We start from the raw sequence: 17,977 nt of genomic DNA, 5'->3' as shown, positions 1-17,977 counted from the left end.
TACCAGCTATAATGAATGCATGAATAATTTATTAATTTCTTTCCAAGTCTCTCAGTATTTGAACACAATTTCTGTGGAATTAGCCAAGAGCTGATGTGAATCTAATATTCAGAACTCATTAGTGAATCAGATGAATGAAGATTCATGCGTAAGATAATTGGTTCAGTGAAGCTAAAATACTTGGCATGATCTGTAAATTGCATACAGAAGGAAACTTTTCTGACTGTGAGGTCGAATTGTTGAATGGTTGAATGTGAATATCTCCCGTATATGGGAGACGTTCACATTCTGATTGACTGTGAATCTTTTATTGCTTTAGGTCAAAATACATTATACTAACAAATGTCTGGCCACAAATTTAAAGTATATTCTTAAAAGTTCAAGACTCAGTTGAGGCAACTTACAACTACAACATATTGATCTTGAGGGGAAAGTGATTATATAAGTGGTGCACAAGTGGTGCACATTGCCTTATTTTGTACTTTTGGTTAATTCGGAGTGTTATTTTTATTTTTATGTTTTTTATTTTTTCGCTTTGTTGTTTTTTTAACACTGTTTTTGAATCATTCAAAATGAACAATACACAAGCAAAACTAAATTTTGTTTTATGTGGCATATAATTCATTAAGTGCGCATCATCTCAATTGCTATATTTAAATGGCTTTTAGCCATCAGTCACATCAGTCTAGTCATCATCATCAACCACTGAATGCCCATCTGGGTTAGCCCCTGTTACATACTCTACCAGTCATAGCAAGAAGCTTGTTTGGGAAATCAACACTAGGTGAAGCTGAACATAAGGAGATGGGCCTTCGGGGCTGCTTCTGATTGTTGTATAATCTGAGCAGCTAGATCCAATCAGAGCTCACCGTATTGTGGGACAAAACATGACTAGACAGCATTTATTTGGCATTATGTAACTTCTGCTGGCTAGAAGTGAGACCAGAATTAGATGCGATGACCCAATTCACCACATAAGAGAAAGCGGCAGCCTGAGCGACTCAAAGCCCTGAAGACAACACATCATCGGCTCAGGCGTTTGCTCCAGAAACGGAGAAACAAACTTTTGTTCAGATTACGGACGTTTGATGGATGAGCCTTCCCAGTTCATGTGACAGCAGTGCAGATGTCAGACAGATGTGATTGCAGATTTTTTGATTAAATTTTTAATGAGAAGCGCACTGAATTCCACTCAGTATTGATGCATGATTTAATTGTCTTGTCACAAGCAAGCCGATATCCTGCATTGACGGCTGAATTTGATGCTTCCTTCTGTTGGAGGAGACAGGGGAACACAGGGAGACACGATCTCTCCATGCCGCCACCGTGTCGCCATGCCAGAGGCCATGTCCCTGCCAAATGCAGAATGTATTTCTGTTTTCCGCACTTTATGAGTCAAGCGCGCACCTGAAGCATGTCTCTAGCTGAAACCTTGGTGAATAAGGCTACTGCTTGCAAACACTTATGGTATTCCTGTGGCAACAAAGGGAAATCCATCACAGCTGTCATACTCAAGTGAAAATTATTCATTTAAATTATTTGAATTTCAAAACTGAAAATCTCGTAACCAAATTTGAACTTTAAACAAAATTATTATTATTATCATTTATCTATTTTGTCTTGCATAATAACAGCTGCGATTTGTTTAGAATCTGTTGCAACATTTATTTTTTAGCATTTTTAATCTTCTTTTGCATTTTTTTTTTTTTTTTCATATATTGTAAAACGGTCATCCTTAGCTTCACGGGTGATTTTAAATCTACATAATTTCACAAAAACAAGGATATGAATTGAAACATCATATTTCGTATTTTCTAAATGTATTGATCATAATAAGATCTATAAAGTCTATCAATTTGTATGTTTATTTTGGTGCATTCAAATTCTGCTGGAAAGTCTGAATTTACATTTTGGGATTACGTAAATACTTAATCGGGTACGTGCAAATCACTTCGGCTGCAGAAAGATGGCCATGCAACTTTTCAACATTAAATTCAAAAATATTTTTAGATGCTACATACACAAAAGAATGAGTAAAGGATGTGAATTGGCTGTGTTCTTGCTTTATGTTTTTATCTAATTTACAAAGATGCTGTAATACTCAATCAGTATGAAGTGTACTCAGTTGCAACCTATATGTATACATATATATTATATACAATATGTACTGTATATAACATTGGTCTAAAAATCTAAATCGCTTATTGATAAAATTATACAAATTCATTTTTTTTTCTGACAAGATATGAGTGCACCTTTATTATTATTTTTGTCACTGTTTAGTTGTGGTGTTTTTTGCTATAAACTGAATCGTTATTCAACATTGCAGTATAAGTCCATAATGATTTAATTTATTTTATCATTCCCACTCATGGTGACTTTGTGATGATGTTCATGTGCATTCAACTTGTAAATTATATTTCTGACAAGGCTTGAATGCATCATTTTTTAATTACTTTGTTTTGTTTTTTTCTGATAATCCGTTTTTCTCTAAACGTAAAATCATAGTTTGAGGAATTGAAAATACAAGCACACATAAATAGGTCACACAGAAGAAACGAAAGCAGCGACTGTCTCACCAAACAACTCAAATACAGTACAGTCAGTCAAGCCCTCCGACAAAAGATGACATGTTCAGTATGTGATATACAAAATGAATAAATAAATAAATAAAAACTTTTCACACTCCCAGCCCTTAGGTTCCCCGAAAAGAGTAAGCCTCAGTGGAAACACACAGAGAGAGAGAGAGAGAGAGAGAGAGAGAGAGAGATGTTGAGGGTGAACTACATCTGACATGAGAGGAAAGAGATACAGTGAAGAGAAAACATAGAGACAGGGTGAAGGATAGATAAAAGAAGAGTGGAGTCAAAAACAGAATGGGATGAGACGAGACGGGAAGGACGGAGGGGAAAAGAGACGAGAGAAAGCAAACACAGACAACAGCAGAGACGTGGAAATGAAAGCAAAGACAGAGCGAAGGAAAACGGCCTAAATCTTCCATTAGAATATCAAACACGCGACCCAGATGAAGTCTATCGCACAATTCTCCGCTCACAGGAAACAGAGGGATCAAAGCGTGCTCTTGTGAAAGCTGAGACCGCAACTTCTGCGTCTTTATTTGCAGTGGCATGTCAGTCAAATATGTGGAGCTTTACTATACAAAGAGACTGGAGGATATAGGAGTAATATTAGGAACTGGGTTCTGTTAGATCACATCTCAGCTGTCTGTCTCCTCTAGGACGCTCATTCTGAGCCGTTCCAGACACGTTAAAGCCACTGGATGACAGTGTCGGGAATGGGAAAATGCAAAACGTAGACATCTTGACATTAATCATAAAATAGGACAGCAAGTGCAGACATATGGAAGTGAGGCGGCACCAGCATCTCTCATAAAAGTTTGCTTGGAATGGCAACTGATGGGTTGGGAATTGAGAAGGAAATTATTTTATAAGGAGGTCATGCATGAACATTGCTTGTGTCTGTTTGAGAGCCGATTACTTTGAAGCAGCTGCAACAACAACACAAGTGTTGTACCCCGTTTTAAGAAATTGGTAACACTTTATAATAACTGCACACTATTAATCATTAATTAAGCATTAGTAAACAGATAATTCATAATTTATAAAGCATTAGTAGACAGTAATAATCAGTTTATAAATACAGATATAAATGCTTTATTCTTGATTTAAAAAGCATATCTATAATGTGTATTTTCATACTTTATTCATGATCAATTTATCATTTCTCAATGAAGTATAGCATATTTACAAACCAGTTATTTAGGAGTTGCCAGTGATTCATAAGATCACAAGGAATTTACTAAATTCAAGTAGTTATAAAGCATTTAGTAGTGGTCAGTTAACTATTTATGTGAGCTCATCTAAAGTGAGTTATGCCTTGTAGTTATGCATTGTAAAGCATTTATAAAGGATATTTAAAGGCTCAGTTATCTTCTAAACAAAAAAAAAAAAAAAGAAACAAACACAACACAGTGATACAGAACATAGAAATATTAATAGCCTTTAAATCACATTTGTAAAAGCTTTACAAGGCATAAATAGTCCTCACTTTAGATGAGCTCACAAAAATAGTTAACTAACAACTACATGAATTAACCCTGAATTACAGTAGAAATACATGTTAATAAACCATTTATTAACACTATAAGTAACTATTACTATATGTCTGAATAAAAAGATGTATGAATGCACATTTAAATAGTTTATTAATAATTTACTTACAATTTCTAAGTGATCTTATGGACCACTGACAACTCCTTAATAACTGGTCTGTAAATAATGCTATACTTAAATTAGAAATGATAAATTGATCATTAATAAAGTATGAAAAAACAATTATTAAATACATTATAGATATGCTTTTAAATCAGGTATAAAGCATTTATATCTGTATTTATAAACTGCTTATAAATGTCTATTAATGCTTTATAAATGATGAATTAACTGTTTCCTAATGCTTAACTAATGATTAATAGCATGCAGTTATTACAAAGTGTTACCAAGAAATTCAGTATCAGTAAAACATCATTTTACTTGAATTTTGATGACACTTCTGACAATAAAAGCTTTGAATCCTATTAGTACAACTTCCCACAAGTACAAGTGCCACAGACCAAATAGCATACATATAGGGCCTAAAATTTACTTCTTGCCACACCTGCCAATGGCCGGTGACATGATATAATTTACCGGCCCAAATTTCTTTTTTACCTGCTATGAAATTATTTTTGCAAAAACAGGCAGTAATTACTACTACAATAACTGAACATTTTTACAATGATTTTAATGTGTCCTGCTGGTGCATTTTCCCTCAATTTTTGCTATTAATTATAGCCATTCAACATAGTATAATTGAAATCCATTTTTTTTTTTTTTTTACATTTAATAGGCTCTGAAATGTATAACAACTTTTAATTTAAGTGATTTTAAAACCATCCTCACATAAACTATGTTATATATGCATAAACTATACATTTTAATCTTTATGTAAGCTAAAAAAAAAAAATAAGTAATCAGCCACTAGAACAGTCCAAGGATTTCTCTTTTTCTTTTGTTTTTAGTTTGTTTACATCAGTGACATACTTCAGCAGGTTTTACTTTTAAAGCAGCACTGTCTCTTTAAAATCTGATGCACATGATGGATCTGACACATATCCTATTTTTCTCGCAACTCTTAGAAGGTCAGTTAAGACTTCATAACTCATTTAAGACTACGTTTACAAGGTAACTCACCAAAACCGTGTATTTTGTCATTATTGTGTGTGTTTTCATGCATTGAAGCACTACTGGTGAGCTGTCTGAAGTGGCTCAAAATACAGCCGAATGCGCAGCCTTTCAAACTATACTTCAATGCACCGTTTCTGCTGCGTAACCCTAGGCATGTGTCCCCACATTCTATGGTTATGAAGAGAAAAGATGGGAAAAGATAATCTTCTGAAATTAAGCAGCAACATATTCTCAGGTAAAAGTTATTAGAACAGCGTTTAAATGTGAAACTCAATCAGTGTCTTAATGTTTAATGTTTTAAAGCAGAGCCAGTCATTGCTGTTTCAACAAGGTATTGTTTAGTCACTATAATCACTATTACATAGAGTATAAAAACTGGATTTTAACAAGTAGAAAATGTACTTTTCAAGTGTTCCTCACCTCTACAACACTGCAGTGGTGTTCATTGAGCTTCTCAGAAGTAAAATCCTCATGCAAACGTAATACATTCAGAGTGTGGGGTGATTTATGTAAGTGTCACTGCTACTGACAGGTACGTTTTCATGGCATCGGAAGGATATTATATCAGCAAAGAATAAATGTCAATGCCAGTATTTTGCTCTCGCTGTATCCAAGCTCAAAAAAGGCTATAAACTGCAGAGTGTTTCATTTTCACTTCCATAGACTCCCGCTTACCTAGACTGACTGTTTTCCCTTTTACAGTACATTTAAAGGGTCATAACATGAAAAAGAAAAAAGTTGCTTTTGTGCTAAGTTGACTGTACTTTAAATACATACTGTATCTTTGTATTACTGTACCAAAAACCCTTTGGCGATCCCTCCAAATTTACACATTTTGGCCCATTAACATATTTTTGTTTTCATTGCTCTAAATTTGCTTACAGTATTAAGGGCTCATTACAGCACTGTCATGGCTTGTTTGTAATATCTCTTGATGACAAACACTGCAGGACATTTTTCACACTGTGTATAACAGAATCCTTTAATTACATCCCTGCAATAATGATTAGAATGTGTCATTTTAATATATAACATCTAAAATTGTAAAACAACTGCATTTCAGGGCATAGCGAGCGAGTGGATGGCTAAACAATGACAAAGTCTGAGCTAAAGCGGTGCATCAAGGTGAAGACACAACCGTCTCTTGCGCTCCAGTGCAGATTTTAAGACCATTAGAGCAACCGCATGCCCTAACGTGGCTTTATTCTTTAATGCACTGAAGAAATAGAGACCTATTGTATGTGTCCTCTGCAGTGACTTTTTATGTTATCATCTTGAAAGCTTATTTTAAAAGTCACTGCACGGCAAGTAGAAAGCATTCTTGAGAAAAGAACAGCAGTTGTGTTGTGAGAGCTTGTAGAAGTGCATGCAATGTTGATTAGTATTTCAACCATATAGATCCAATTCATACTTTAATTACTTCTCAGTAAGGCTTATTTTAACACTTTCACAGGGATGCGATGCACTTATAAATGAAGCTTTGAAACATTTAACATTTTTGTTGTTGTTGCTTTAAAACAGTGGTTTGGATATTGTATCAAATTTGCAAGTCACATGATATAAAAAACAAGGTTTCATATGTTTTTTTTTTATGGTGGCCGAGAGAGTTCAACACGCTGCAACTTAAGAGAATGCATGCAAATTGAAAAAAACACCAGTAAATGAAGAAAACATCTTCATCAGTTTGACAACACAAGTGCTGCAAGTCATTACAAAACATGCAAATAAAGAAAACGCACTGCAAATCCTCACAACACATGCAAATTAAGAAACGCACTGCAAATCCTCACAACACATGCAAATTAAGAAATGCACTGCAAATCCTCACAACACATGCAAATTAAGAAACGCACTGCAAATCCTCTCAACACGTGCAAATAAAGAAACGCACTGCAAATTGTCACAACACATGCAAATTAAGAAACGCGCCTGCAAATCCTCACAACACATGTAAATTAAGAAACGCACTGCAAATCTTCACAACATATGCAAATTAACAAACGCACTGCAAATAGCATGGACCACAATGGAAATGTTTCAAGGAGACCCCAAAAAGTGTCAGACCGCTGGGATTTGCTTATTGTGCAGTGGCTACTGGTCAGTGGATTTGTTGGTGAACTGAAAGATAAGTTTTTTTTTTTGTTTTTTTTTTCTTCAAACACCCTGATTGCATGATTCCTTTATCTTTTGGATATTGTTAGCCTATATAAGCTGAATAATTACATGATTAAAAGTGAAACGTTACTATATAAGAATGGCTAACATTAATATCCTCAGCTAAATATAATTTAAAGGTTAATGAAAACAAATTTCCAATGCTTCATTAATTGTTTCCTAATTTGCAGGTGTTGTGAAGATTTGCAGGCAATTCTTAATTTGCATGTGTTGTGAGGTTTTGCAGCACGTTTCTTTATTTGCTTGTGTTGTGAGGATTTGAAGCGTTTTTATTTATTTGCATGTGTTGTGAGAATTTGCAGTGTTTTTGTTTATTTGCATGTGTTGTGAGGATTTGCAACACTTGTGTTGCAAACTGATGAAGATGCTTTCTTTATTTTTTTATTTTTTTCAATTTTGCATGTGGTTTCTTAAGATGCAGCGCGTTGAGCTCTCTCGGCCACCGTAGGTTTTGAACCTTTTACTCTTATTCATTTTCAACATTCCAAATGTTTGCCATTACAAGTGTCTAATGTTTTGTAACGTATGTTCATTTTTAAAATAATGTAATCAACTTTAATAATTGAATGGGTGTGTAAAACAAAAAGAAAAGTTATACTGTACTTTTGCTAATAATTGCCAATACCTGACTAATGATACAAAACAAGGACTACAAATTAATAAAGCACATATTTTTCAGAACTTTCATATTTGATGGTATTTAATTATTTATAGATAATTATTTGTGTTTCGAATGCTTATGGTGTGTTCACGCCAGACACAAATTTAATTATTCACATGAGAAGATTACATACAAAGACAACGCAAAGACACAAATAGATGCAAAATGCACAAACACGTTTGCCGCGGACGCACAATATTCACCTCAAATGCATCTTAAGTGCAAAATTTCAACTTGAACGGAAAATCACATGACACATTCTCACGCAAGCCAATCAGCGAAGAGCTTCTTGACACATCAGACAATAGAAGAGAGCGCTATTGTAGCCGTCTGTTATTATATAGGTCTGGAGCATAGAAAACAATTAAAATCAGTTGTAGTGGTAGTTGTATTTTATTAACATGACTACAGAAATGCTGTTATTAATTATAAAAATAAAAGTATTATGAGTGTACATATCAGTGGTAAAAAGGGACACGTGCTTTAATACAGGATCCTAACATTATTCATTCTCCTCTGGATAGTGCTGTAAACCCAGACACATGGGTATTTGGCTTTCCATTGCATTTGGGACTTTTTGACAACAACTACAAAACAGCGATTGTAGTTATCTGCACCATGGTTGATAGCACTGTTTTATTTGTGCGAGTGACATGAAAAACAACCTAGGAGTTATCTACAGTGATTGCCGCAATGAGCATATTCGCGTCGTGTCTGGTGTGAACACACCTTTAGAAACACTGAATCGTTTTACAGAGCAACTGATTCAATTGATGCAGAGTTTTAAAAAGCTTTGTACGTCTTTTCACTCACCGTGATTTTGTCAAGTAAGACATATTCCTAGATCAATTTATTTTTTATTTATTTTATTTTTATTAAATTTTTTTGGTATGATTCACTGAAGAATACTTACTGCCGAAACATTTGATTAGATCAATTTATTTATTTATTTATTTTTTTTTTTTTATTTATTTTTTTTTTTTTGGTATGATTCACTGAAGAATACTTACTGCCGACACATTTGATTGTTCTCTGCTGCAAAATTTAAATAAAGTAACAAGTAATTAAGTAGATAGAGCGAGTGTGGATCCCTGACTAGAATAGAATATGTTTATCCTGGATCAACATTATTTTTCAAAAATATAGACCTAACCCTATCCCTACCCCTAAACCTAACCCTACCCATAAATTATCATGAGGGACATGATGGTTGAATAACAAGGATGTAGAAGCACATAACTTCTAATGGTTTTAAAGCTAAAACTTTAATGAATGTAAAGCTAAAATTGGCATTTCCTGTTAAATTATCCCTCAATTCTGATTGGTTGATTGTTATGTTGTTCCAGGAATATGTTGCTGAAATCATATTCATTTTATAGAGAAATTGATTCTGATCGATGTCCTACACATTTTTCAGGACAGACCTACCATAACATTGTTAAGAGTGATATATGTGCAGTTTTTACTGAGGGTTGCTAGGTTTTCACAATAAAGCCCCACACAATTTCTACCCACAACTTGCCCAAATCTAATGTTTCGAGGGGGTTCCATAAAATACTTGCAGACTTGGCAACACTGCTGCACAAATACAGTAAATTGTACCACTTATTTTATTTCATTTACAATTATTTGGATAAGTAGGCTGTTTCAAGATTGCACATAAGCAAACAGTTTTGTTTTTTTCTTTCTTTTTTTTCAGAATTGAATGTTAATTTTTCTCCCAAATCATAGTTTGCAATGTTGTATTCGTTAGGGAACAGGTTGCTTTGGTTCATGAGTTAGTCTGTATTGAAGATATTTCTGAAATTCCTATGGATAAAGTGAATTTGAAAAACACTTCAAGAACCAAGCGTGGATTGCCTTCTTGCACCATTGAGTAATGCATTTTTAGAGTATTTCATGGAGAAGGGGATATATAATTATTTCAAGTGACTTAATAATAAATCAAAAGGAAGGTTACTTCATATACTGATATAATAATGATGTGGTAAAGATGTGGGGAGTTCTGCTGAATAAAAACATGATTAAACTCTCCTGGAGGGTGCAAGTCGATATTTTAATGACTCCATGCTCAAACATGTAGCAATGTTATGATACAAGTGCTACTAATTCCTGCTCTCTTGAAGCTGATAACTGCCCAATAATGAAGCTTTTAATGAAGCTGAGATCCTTCACCTAAAAAGAAAAAAAGGGAATTTTCTTCTTACTTATCAGATGTTTCTCCTGTCATAGAAAACATCCCAAAAATAACCCAAACTACATTTGCTATGATAGCAGAATCAGAGCTCAGACATTTTTTTTTAGTGCAACAGCTGTGGACTGAATTGTGGCTCATTGTTTTATTTCTCCTATAGACCTTTCATCATGTCCATTTAATCTTCTAAACGATGAAAGAGCAACCTCGCAGCATTAACATTTAGGTAACACTTTACATTTAAATTTGTTAATATCAGGTATCATGGACTAACATGATAATGACACCTACAGCATTAACAAACTTTATCCTCCATCAAACGTCTCTATTGGTAACACTTTACAATATGGTTTCAATTGTGGACATTAGTTAACTGCATTAGTTAACATGGATAAAACTTCTACAGCATTTATTAGAGGGGTCGTATGATGCTTTTTTAAAGCATTATTTGGTGCATTTGGTGTAACAGAATACGTTGACATGCTTTAATGTTCAAAAAACACACAAAACTCTGCATTTAAAAATTCAATAGCAAATACTTAAACTGATAGCAAAACAGATTCAGAAGTGCCAGATTGTTGTAGCAAAGTCAGAATAACCTCCTCTCCTAAGTTCATGAAACCGTTGTCCATTCAATGTGTTGCTCTTCTGTTATGAGTGATCTTAAAGATTCCTAAATGCATCTACTATCAGAAGGCCAAATAAAGTGCTTTTGCTTTTGCCAAGATACATAGCATCTCCCTGACACGGCTGCTTCTACACTAACTGCGGTTACTGTAACCACTTCTTCTTTGCATGAACATTGGGTGGAATTAAGCTAATATTTCCACATAGTGACATTGACATGTGGTTTCGTGTTTGAATGAGCCATTTTAGGGGGGCTTGGCAGAGCCTTAACTTTGATAAAGAATATCTTAAGACTTTCGTCTTTGCAACTTTAAAGATCTTATTTATGCACCAAGAGCTTGTAACACTCCAAAGAGATCATATGACCCCTTTAATTGCAATGCTATCCTCAGCATTTACTAATACATTTTCAGATCAAAAACTGTATATTTTAACATTAGTTATACTACAGGGCCATTGAATGCTTGAATATGATTGGCTAATGATCGTTCTAAGGTGTGCAGTTGACTTGACTGCATTACGTCTGTATCACTTCACCAAATTATTTGAGTTTTATCAAAGGTCCTTACTAGCCTAAAACAGCATATAACTCTTTCATATAACTTATTAAAGAGTTATATGAAATGTATGAACTGCATTAGTTTGCTGTCAATGGCTCAAACCTCCGTTACTAGGTTTATAATGACGTTTTGGAATTAGCAGTGGAGGTGTTGTGTGAGATGCAGAAGAAATAATCATCACAATAGCGATTCAAGTAGAAAACTGGAAAAATGACTTGAAATATATCACTTGATCGATGTCTTGAGGTGTGGTTACTGTAGTATAAGCAGAAAAATTGACATTGGGCCATTGTAACGACCTCAAGTTATTTTCTAAGAATTCAATGGACCGTCATCAATTAGGCTATTCCTTACTTAATGCACTGTGAACTTGAACATGAAAAACTGCTTGAACATTTTTTTTTTTTATTATCTGACATTTACATGGTTAACAAGTGTTGTACAAATGTATAGTTCATTGTTAGGTTAAGATAGTGTATACATTAACTAATGTCAACAAATAAGAACGGATTTAATGTAAAGTGGTACCTCTTTTTAAAGTATTAGAGCTTCTAACAACATAAATCAGTGCTTCACAAGAACAACAGCCGACTTAATTGTGCACACAATGCAGGTTGTCAAGCCTCCTCACCAATGAATTTAAATTATTTATTTATTTTTTCTTTCATTGTTCACTTATTGTTGTGTTTTTCAAAAATCAGTTTACTGAGATTTCATTTACTCTCAAAGAGCAATTTCCTGCCGGTTCAATACTTCAGAACTAAAAAATAAATTGGCACACTTAAGTTTGGGGACCAATTCTCACTGTTAACTACAACTCTTGCTTCAGTAAACTTCTAGTTTGCTACTTATTTATTAATATAGTTAGTTACTTATTAACAGTTAGTAAGGTAACTGTTAAGTTTAGGTATGTAGAGTTTAAGGATTAAGGGATTTGAAATATATTCATGCACAATAAGGCATTGATATGTACTTTATAATTACTAAAAATGCATGTTACTAACAACTAGGTAATAGTGAGAATTGGTCCTTAAAATAAAATGTTACCACAATTCCTTGCCGATGTATTATGTCAGCGCTAATAAAGAAAAACAAAACTAAAAAAAAATACAGAACTGCTAATGATTTCTTCAAAGCCTGGAAAGCAGTATTTTAAAGAGCTCAGCTTTTTCATGAGCGTGGGAACCCTGAAAGCACAATAACGTGGCGCTGATCCGATCGCATGCATATTCTCTCTAAATGGCTGGAAACTAATGCTCGGGACGCTTTGAACTTCTATAAGATGATAAAACAGGTTCACACTGAGGACAGTTCTTCTTAACTAGCCCATTTTAAGAGAACTCAGCAGAAACTCATATATGACCATGAGCAAAGACCATACACAGTGCATAGCTTGGTGTTGATTACTTACCTATAAATTTTATACCGGGTCGTGAATCCTTGGCGAAATCTTTCCATGAAGGAGAGGTACCCCTTCGAGTGGTGGAAAGGGCCACGGTCAGAGATGAGCCAGTCAAACTGCTTGGTAACATGTTGCTCGTTGGCCGAGGGCTCTTGGCGGGAAGACTGAACTGTTATATGGTTCCATATAAACAGGAAGTAAGTGACTTCAATGAGCCTCCAGTTCATGCTTCACTCTCGACCGCACTCTGCTCATTCTTGCTCCATTCTGTGGAGACCTGAAAGATACAAGACAACATCTGAACATAAGTCATCAAACCCTGAATGTGCAAAGAAAATGAATCATGTTGTCATAACCCCCAATATATATATATATATATATATATATATATATATATATATATATATATATATATATATATATATATATATATATATATTATTTTATTTTATTAGCAGTTGGTTTGCAGAGCACCACACTAACACGACTCACTGCTCACTCTTGTATCCTTTCACCAATGAGAATGAATTACAAACAGGAAGTACAGCCTTCACTTTATTCAGACTAATTGGTGGCATGATAATTTCAGACAGGGTGAGTGTCAGCTTTATGATATGTTGTGACATGGGGTCGGTTCATGGAGGAGGATGGCGGCGCATCTCCACTGGCTAATTAACGGCATGGATTTATTGCATTAGCCTCATTTATGCAATTAAGTAGTACATGCTGATATCCTGTGTGAAAGTGAGATAGACAAGAGTACATACAGGCTTGTCTAGAGGTGTCTGTAAAGTTATGTTAATCTTAAAATAAAATAAAAAAACAGACCTTTATATAACAGTGTAATGATGAGTCCAGAAAAAAGCATCTGTCCACCTTTTTTGTCAAGCCATACTGAGGATAAAGCTTTTAAAAAAAAAAAAACATATTTCACCTCAAAATCAAAGAAAAAAATGGAGCTTCATTGTTTAAATTCATTCATTCATTCATTCATTCATTCATTCATTTTTACCAACCATGGAATTGCATGTGCACAGTTATATAAAAAATAAATAAAATAAATACATAAAAATGGGCAAACACATCTGATTGCGATTATAAATATAAAATAATAATACATCAAAAAATACATATATGAGAAAAAAGTGTCTTGAAATAAATTAAATGCCAACTGAAAATAAATACAATTTAACATGATGCACTAAAATAAATAAAACTGAAAAAATAAAAATAAATTAAGAGCTTAAAATTAATTAAAGAGTAGCATTTACTGTGAACCGTTAAAAATTATCACAGTGCTGAAACACAGCACATCAGATTACATGTTATAGAATTAAAATGCAGTCTTTCTGATTTAATAACTGTGCCGAATCATTTTGATTTTCAAGCATTGTTAGGATTAATAAGAAATGTTACAGGCCAACTGATGAGTGACACTGTTTTATGAACTCATAAATGCTGATATTTACTCTCATTTGGTGCTCAGTTAATTTTAGCCCCTAACCGTGTGTGTTGTTTTATTTTAATGAATTTAATTTCTGGATGATTTTCGTGACATTCATGAAAATTTATTTTTGTTTTACCAAGATCATTTCGGAGAAATAATGCAAAACTGTTTTGGTTCAAAACACAGGTGTCAATGTCTTTTGCAAAATCTTAAAGAAGAAGATATGTGAGCTTTCCACGACCAGTCTGTATGTTATTAAAATGAGCTGCATTTCCATATCAGAGCATATGTCAGCAGCACTCTTTATGACAGTCTATCCGACAGCATGTTTTTAAGTTGTGATAAGAGCCATTTTAAATTGTAATGATCCTCCAGATCTTCCCTTCCAGGAATTACAGCCCAAATTCTGAGCTATAAAAAGACAACATGCACCCTCTTCATGAAGCATCAGACAACATGTGATGTGACTCAGCACCTGTGAGTGACTAATACTTCATAACTTCATAACTTCCCCAGCAGTTTGACAGAAGCTCAACTGTTTTCATAATAGTGATTTTTCCGTAATACAGTACTTTTTTCCCCAATTAGTATTGTGTAGCATCAATTTTTTTTTCATCACATTGTATTGTGCATTCATTTGTGTAGCCAAGGGAAAACCTTTGTTTGTTTGTTTGTTTGTTTGTTTGTCTGTTTGCTTGTGTGAGATACTTCTTGAACATATATTATCTGATCATATATTTTATCATTTATTTAGATGTTTTCCTCATATATAGCTTCAATTTATCTACCTTTTTTAACATATGCTGTCAGCATTTTAATAGTGAGTGTAAATTAGGAGAATTACATTACAACATGTTTGTGTTTTCCCTGTTAATGGAAATATGACCTTACCCACCTTTAATTAAAAAAAGGGGTTATGAATCATTAATGAGTAATATCATGCACACATCATGTATGCATACTTCAATAATTAACATTCTGCAAGCAAAAGATTGCATTAATAATATGTATGTCATTGCAAAAACTGGCCATGGTCCATGTAAATTTATGGATATTACCTTACAAATATCCTGCTCATCTTCAAGGTGTCTTTACACAGTTCATACATAATTAAGAGATGTATATGCTATGAGCTCCAGGCAGCTGAATGCATATTAATATTCTTTCATTTTATGCAATGATCTAATTGTCAATGAAATAATTTCTTCCCTCTTCCTGTATGGCTGTTTACAGTCTTTAATTAATGAAGATCTTGCAGTCACACAGGCTTCTGCTGCCGGCGTCACCTGCAGTGACAAATATGCAGCTGAGCATCTAATGATGGCTCCTTTAACTAATTAGTTCAGACTAATTTGAGGCTGCCTGTCAGAACATAACACTGCATCATTTCACTGAAACAAGAGACAAGTTAACCCTTTAAAATCTTCACACCAGAGGGAAATATTTAGTAACCTTTACCTGGACGGATTTTCCGAAGGTCACTGAGAGACAACAGAAAAAATAATTAATAGTAAATGTATTTAAAAAGTCAAGGTGAGCGGGCAATGTTAATGTAATTCATAACACATAGGGGGGTAAATTGGCTTTAGCTTTTTCATATAATTTTTGTATTATAGATGACTAAAATAATATGTTTATAGAGGGTTTTAAATATGCATATGAATAACATTAATACAATTTTGGTTTTAGGCAAGTTTCTGTTTCAGACACATTTTTGAATGATTTTCATAAAAGATGTTGATTTCTACACGTTGTAAATTATGTACACATTAATTAGTGTCAGGATTATTATAGTTAACTAAAAATGTTGTTTGAAATTAAATGACTGTAAATTCAGCTGAAATAAAATACAATATGATAATTTGAACTGATTTTATTTTAGATAGCCACCAGTTTCTCATTTGTGTTTAGATTGATGTACTAAAATAACTAAATCTGAATAATAATAATAATAATAATAATAATAATAATAATAATAATAATAATTTTATATTTTAGTATATTTTGGGTATAGTTTTCTTTTATGCCAACAATCATAAGGATATTAAGTAAAGATAATTTTCCATCAAGATATTTTGTAAATTTCCAACCATATCAAAACCCATTTTTAGATTAGTAATATGCATTGCTAAGAACTTCATTTGGACAACTTTCTCAGATTCCATATTTTCAATTAGTAGTAACTCGGCCAAATATTGTCCTGTCCTAATAAAACATACATCAAAGGGAAAGCATGTGTGTGAATTTGTGTGTGTGTGTGTGTGTCTGTGTGTTTTGCATATCTGAAAAGTACAACGCTTTAGGGAATACTAGAGTATTTTCTATTACACCAAATGTCCATCTTTGACTGATTTGCTCCTGTAACCAGTTTCTATCACCTCCGAATTACATGGCTCCTCTAGAGGAAGCTCAGCCGTAACAACTAGATGTCATTTGACCAATGGCAGCTGAGGGTTAATCTAATGACACTCCGATTCTCCATACAATCCCTCGGCTCTCCAAAACTCTCTCTCTCTGCTAGCTCTCTGACACATGGACATCATGGGCTTCGGGTGTCTGCTAGAGCTGGAGTTGTTGAGGAGCACGGTTGACTTGAACAGATTGATGTATGGGGTACTGGTTACCTTTTGAGAAAGTACTGCCCCAGTGACAGCTTGTGTAGCTTTTTTCTGAGACGGTTAAGCTCATCAGTGGTTTTTGTATGTTTGCTGGGTAGCTGAACTTGTTGTAATGTAATCTGCCTTGGGTAAAAATGTCACCTGTCTAAAGGGATAGTTCACCCTAAAATAAAAATTCTGTCATCATTTATTCTCTCTACAGCTGCTTGTTTCTATTGACTCCCGTGGTATTTATTTTCACATTATTGTCAATGCCTACCAGCAAATTATTAGTTACCATTATCCTAAATAAACAAATAAATTGCTAAACAGAAGAAGGAAACTTATTTATGTTTGGAACTACTTGAGGTAAGTAAATGATATATTATCTTTAAATGCTTAAAATGATTGATTAGCACTAACTGCATCCACATGTCCACTTCTTAATGTGTCCTTTATTGATTATTGAGTTGCATTATGCCTAATTTGCACTTTAAGGCAATCAATTTGTGAAACATTAGTGTGTTTAATTGTGTATAACGTCTACTTGTAGTCTGCAAAGTATATATATATATATATATATATATATATATATATATATATATATATATATATATATATATATATACAGTATAGCGGGCAAATTAAATGTTAAAATTCTCAACTTATGATAATTCACAAACTAAAAAACGGTGATTGGCCAATCAGAATTCGTACTGTAACAAGCTAAAATAAGCAGAAGCAAGTTTCCGTCATTTTTACTGCACAACGTTTCAAGCACAACTTTTTACGTTTTTAAAAAGAAGGCAACAAATGGTATGATTTTTCCTTGATTAGAATTTTAAGACAATTATGACAGTGATTCAATAAATCGTTTAATAAAACAGGGATTTGCTGCCACTTACTGGTGGTTTTATTGTCTTTATTTATCCATGACCGACCTAAACCCGCCAGCACAAAAACACATTCTGCAAAATAGTGTTTAATTAGAAGTATTGAACCAAAATTCCTCCATTTCAGGCCCCAGAAGGAAAATAAAACTTAAAAGTAATAGTTATTTTATTAAAT

General features: G+C 33.7%; 1 protein-coding gene across 1 annotated transcript in view; it reads right to left on the bottom strand.

Moving 5' to 3' along the window:
- Window positions 1–17,977, bottom strand: part of LOC127957442 (BMP/retinoic acid-inducible neural-specific protein 1-like) — a 168,138-nt gene that overhangs the window by 115,083 nt on the left and 35,078 nt on the right. Inside the window, exon 2 of the mRNA XM_052555976.1 lies at window positions 12,875–13,142. Within this exon, the coding sequence (XP_052411936.1) occupies window positions 12,875–13,092 (218 nt within the window). The 5' untranslated portion in view covers window positions 13,093–13,142. The remainder of the gene's footprint in view (window positions 1–12,874; window positions 13,143–17,977) is intronic.

This window comes from Carassius gibelio, chromosome B5 (genome assembly GCF_023724105.1).
Source record: "Carassius gibelio isolate Cgi1373 ecotype wild population from Czech Republic chromosome B5, carGib1.2-hapl.c, whole genome shotgun sequence".
Lineage (NCBI taxonomy): Eukaryota > Metazoa > Chordata > Actinopteri > Cypriniformes > Cyprinidae > Carassius > Carassius gibelio.
Note: the sequence above shows the minus strand (reverse complement) of the source record. Positions and strands in the feature narration are given on the sequence as shown.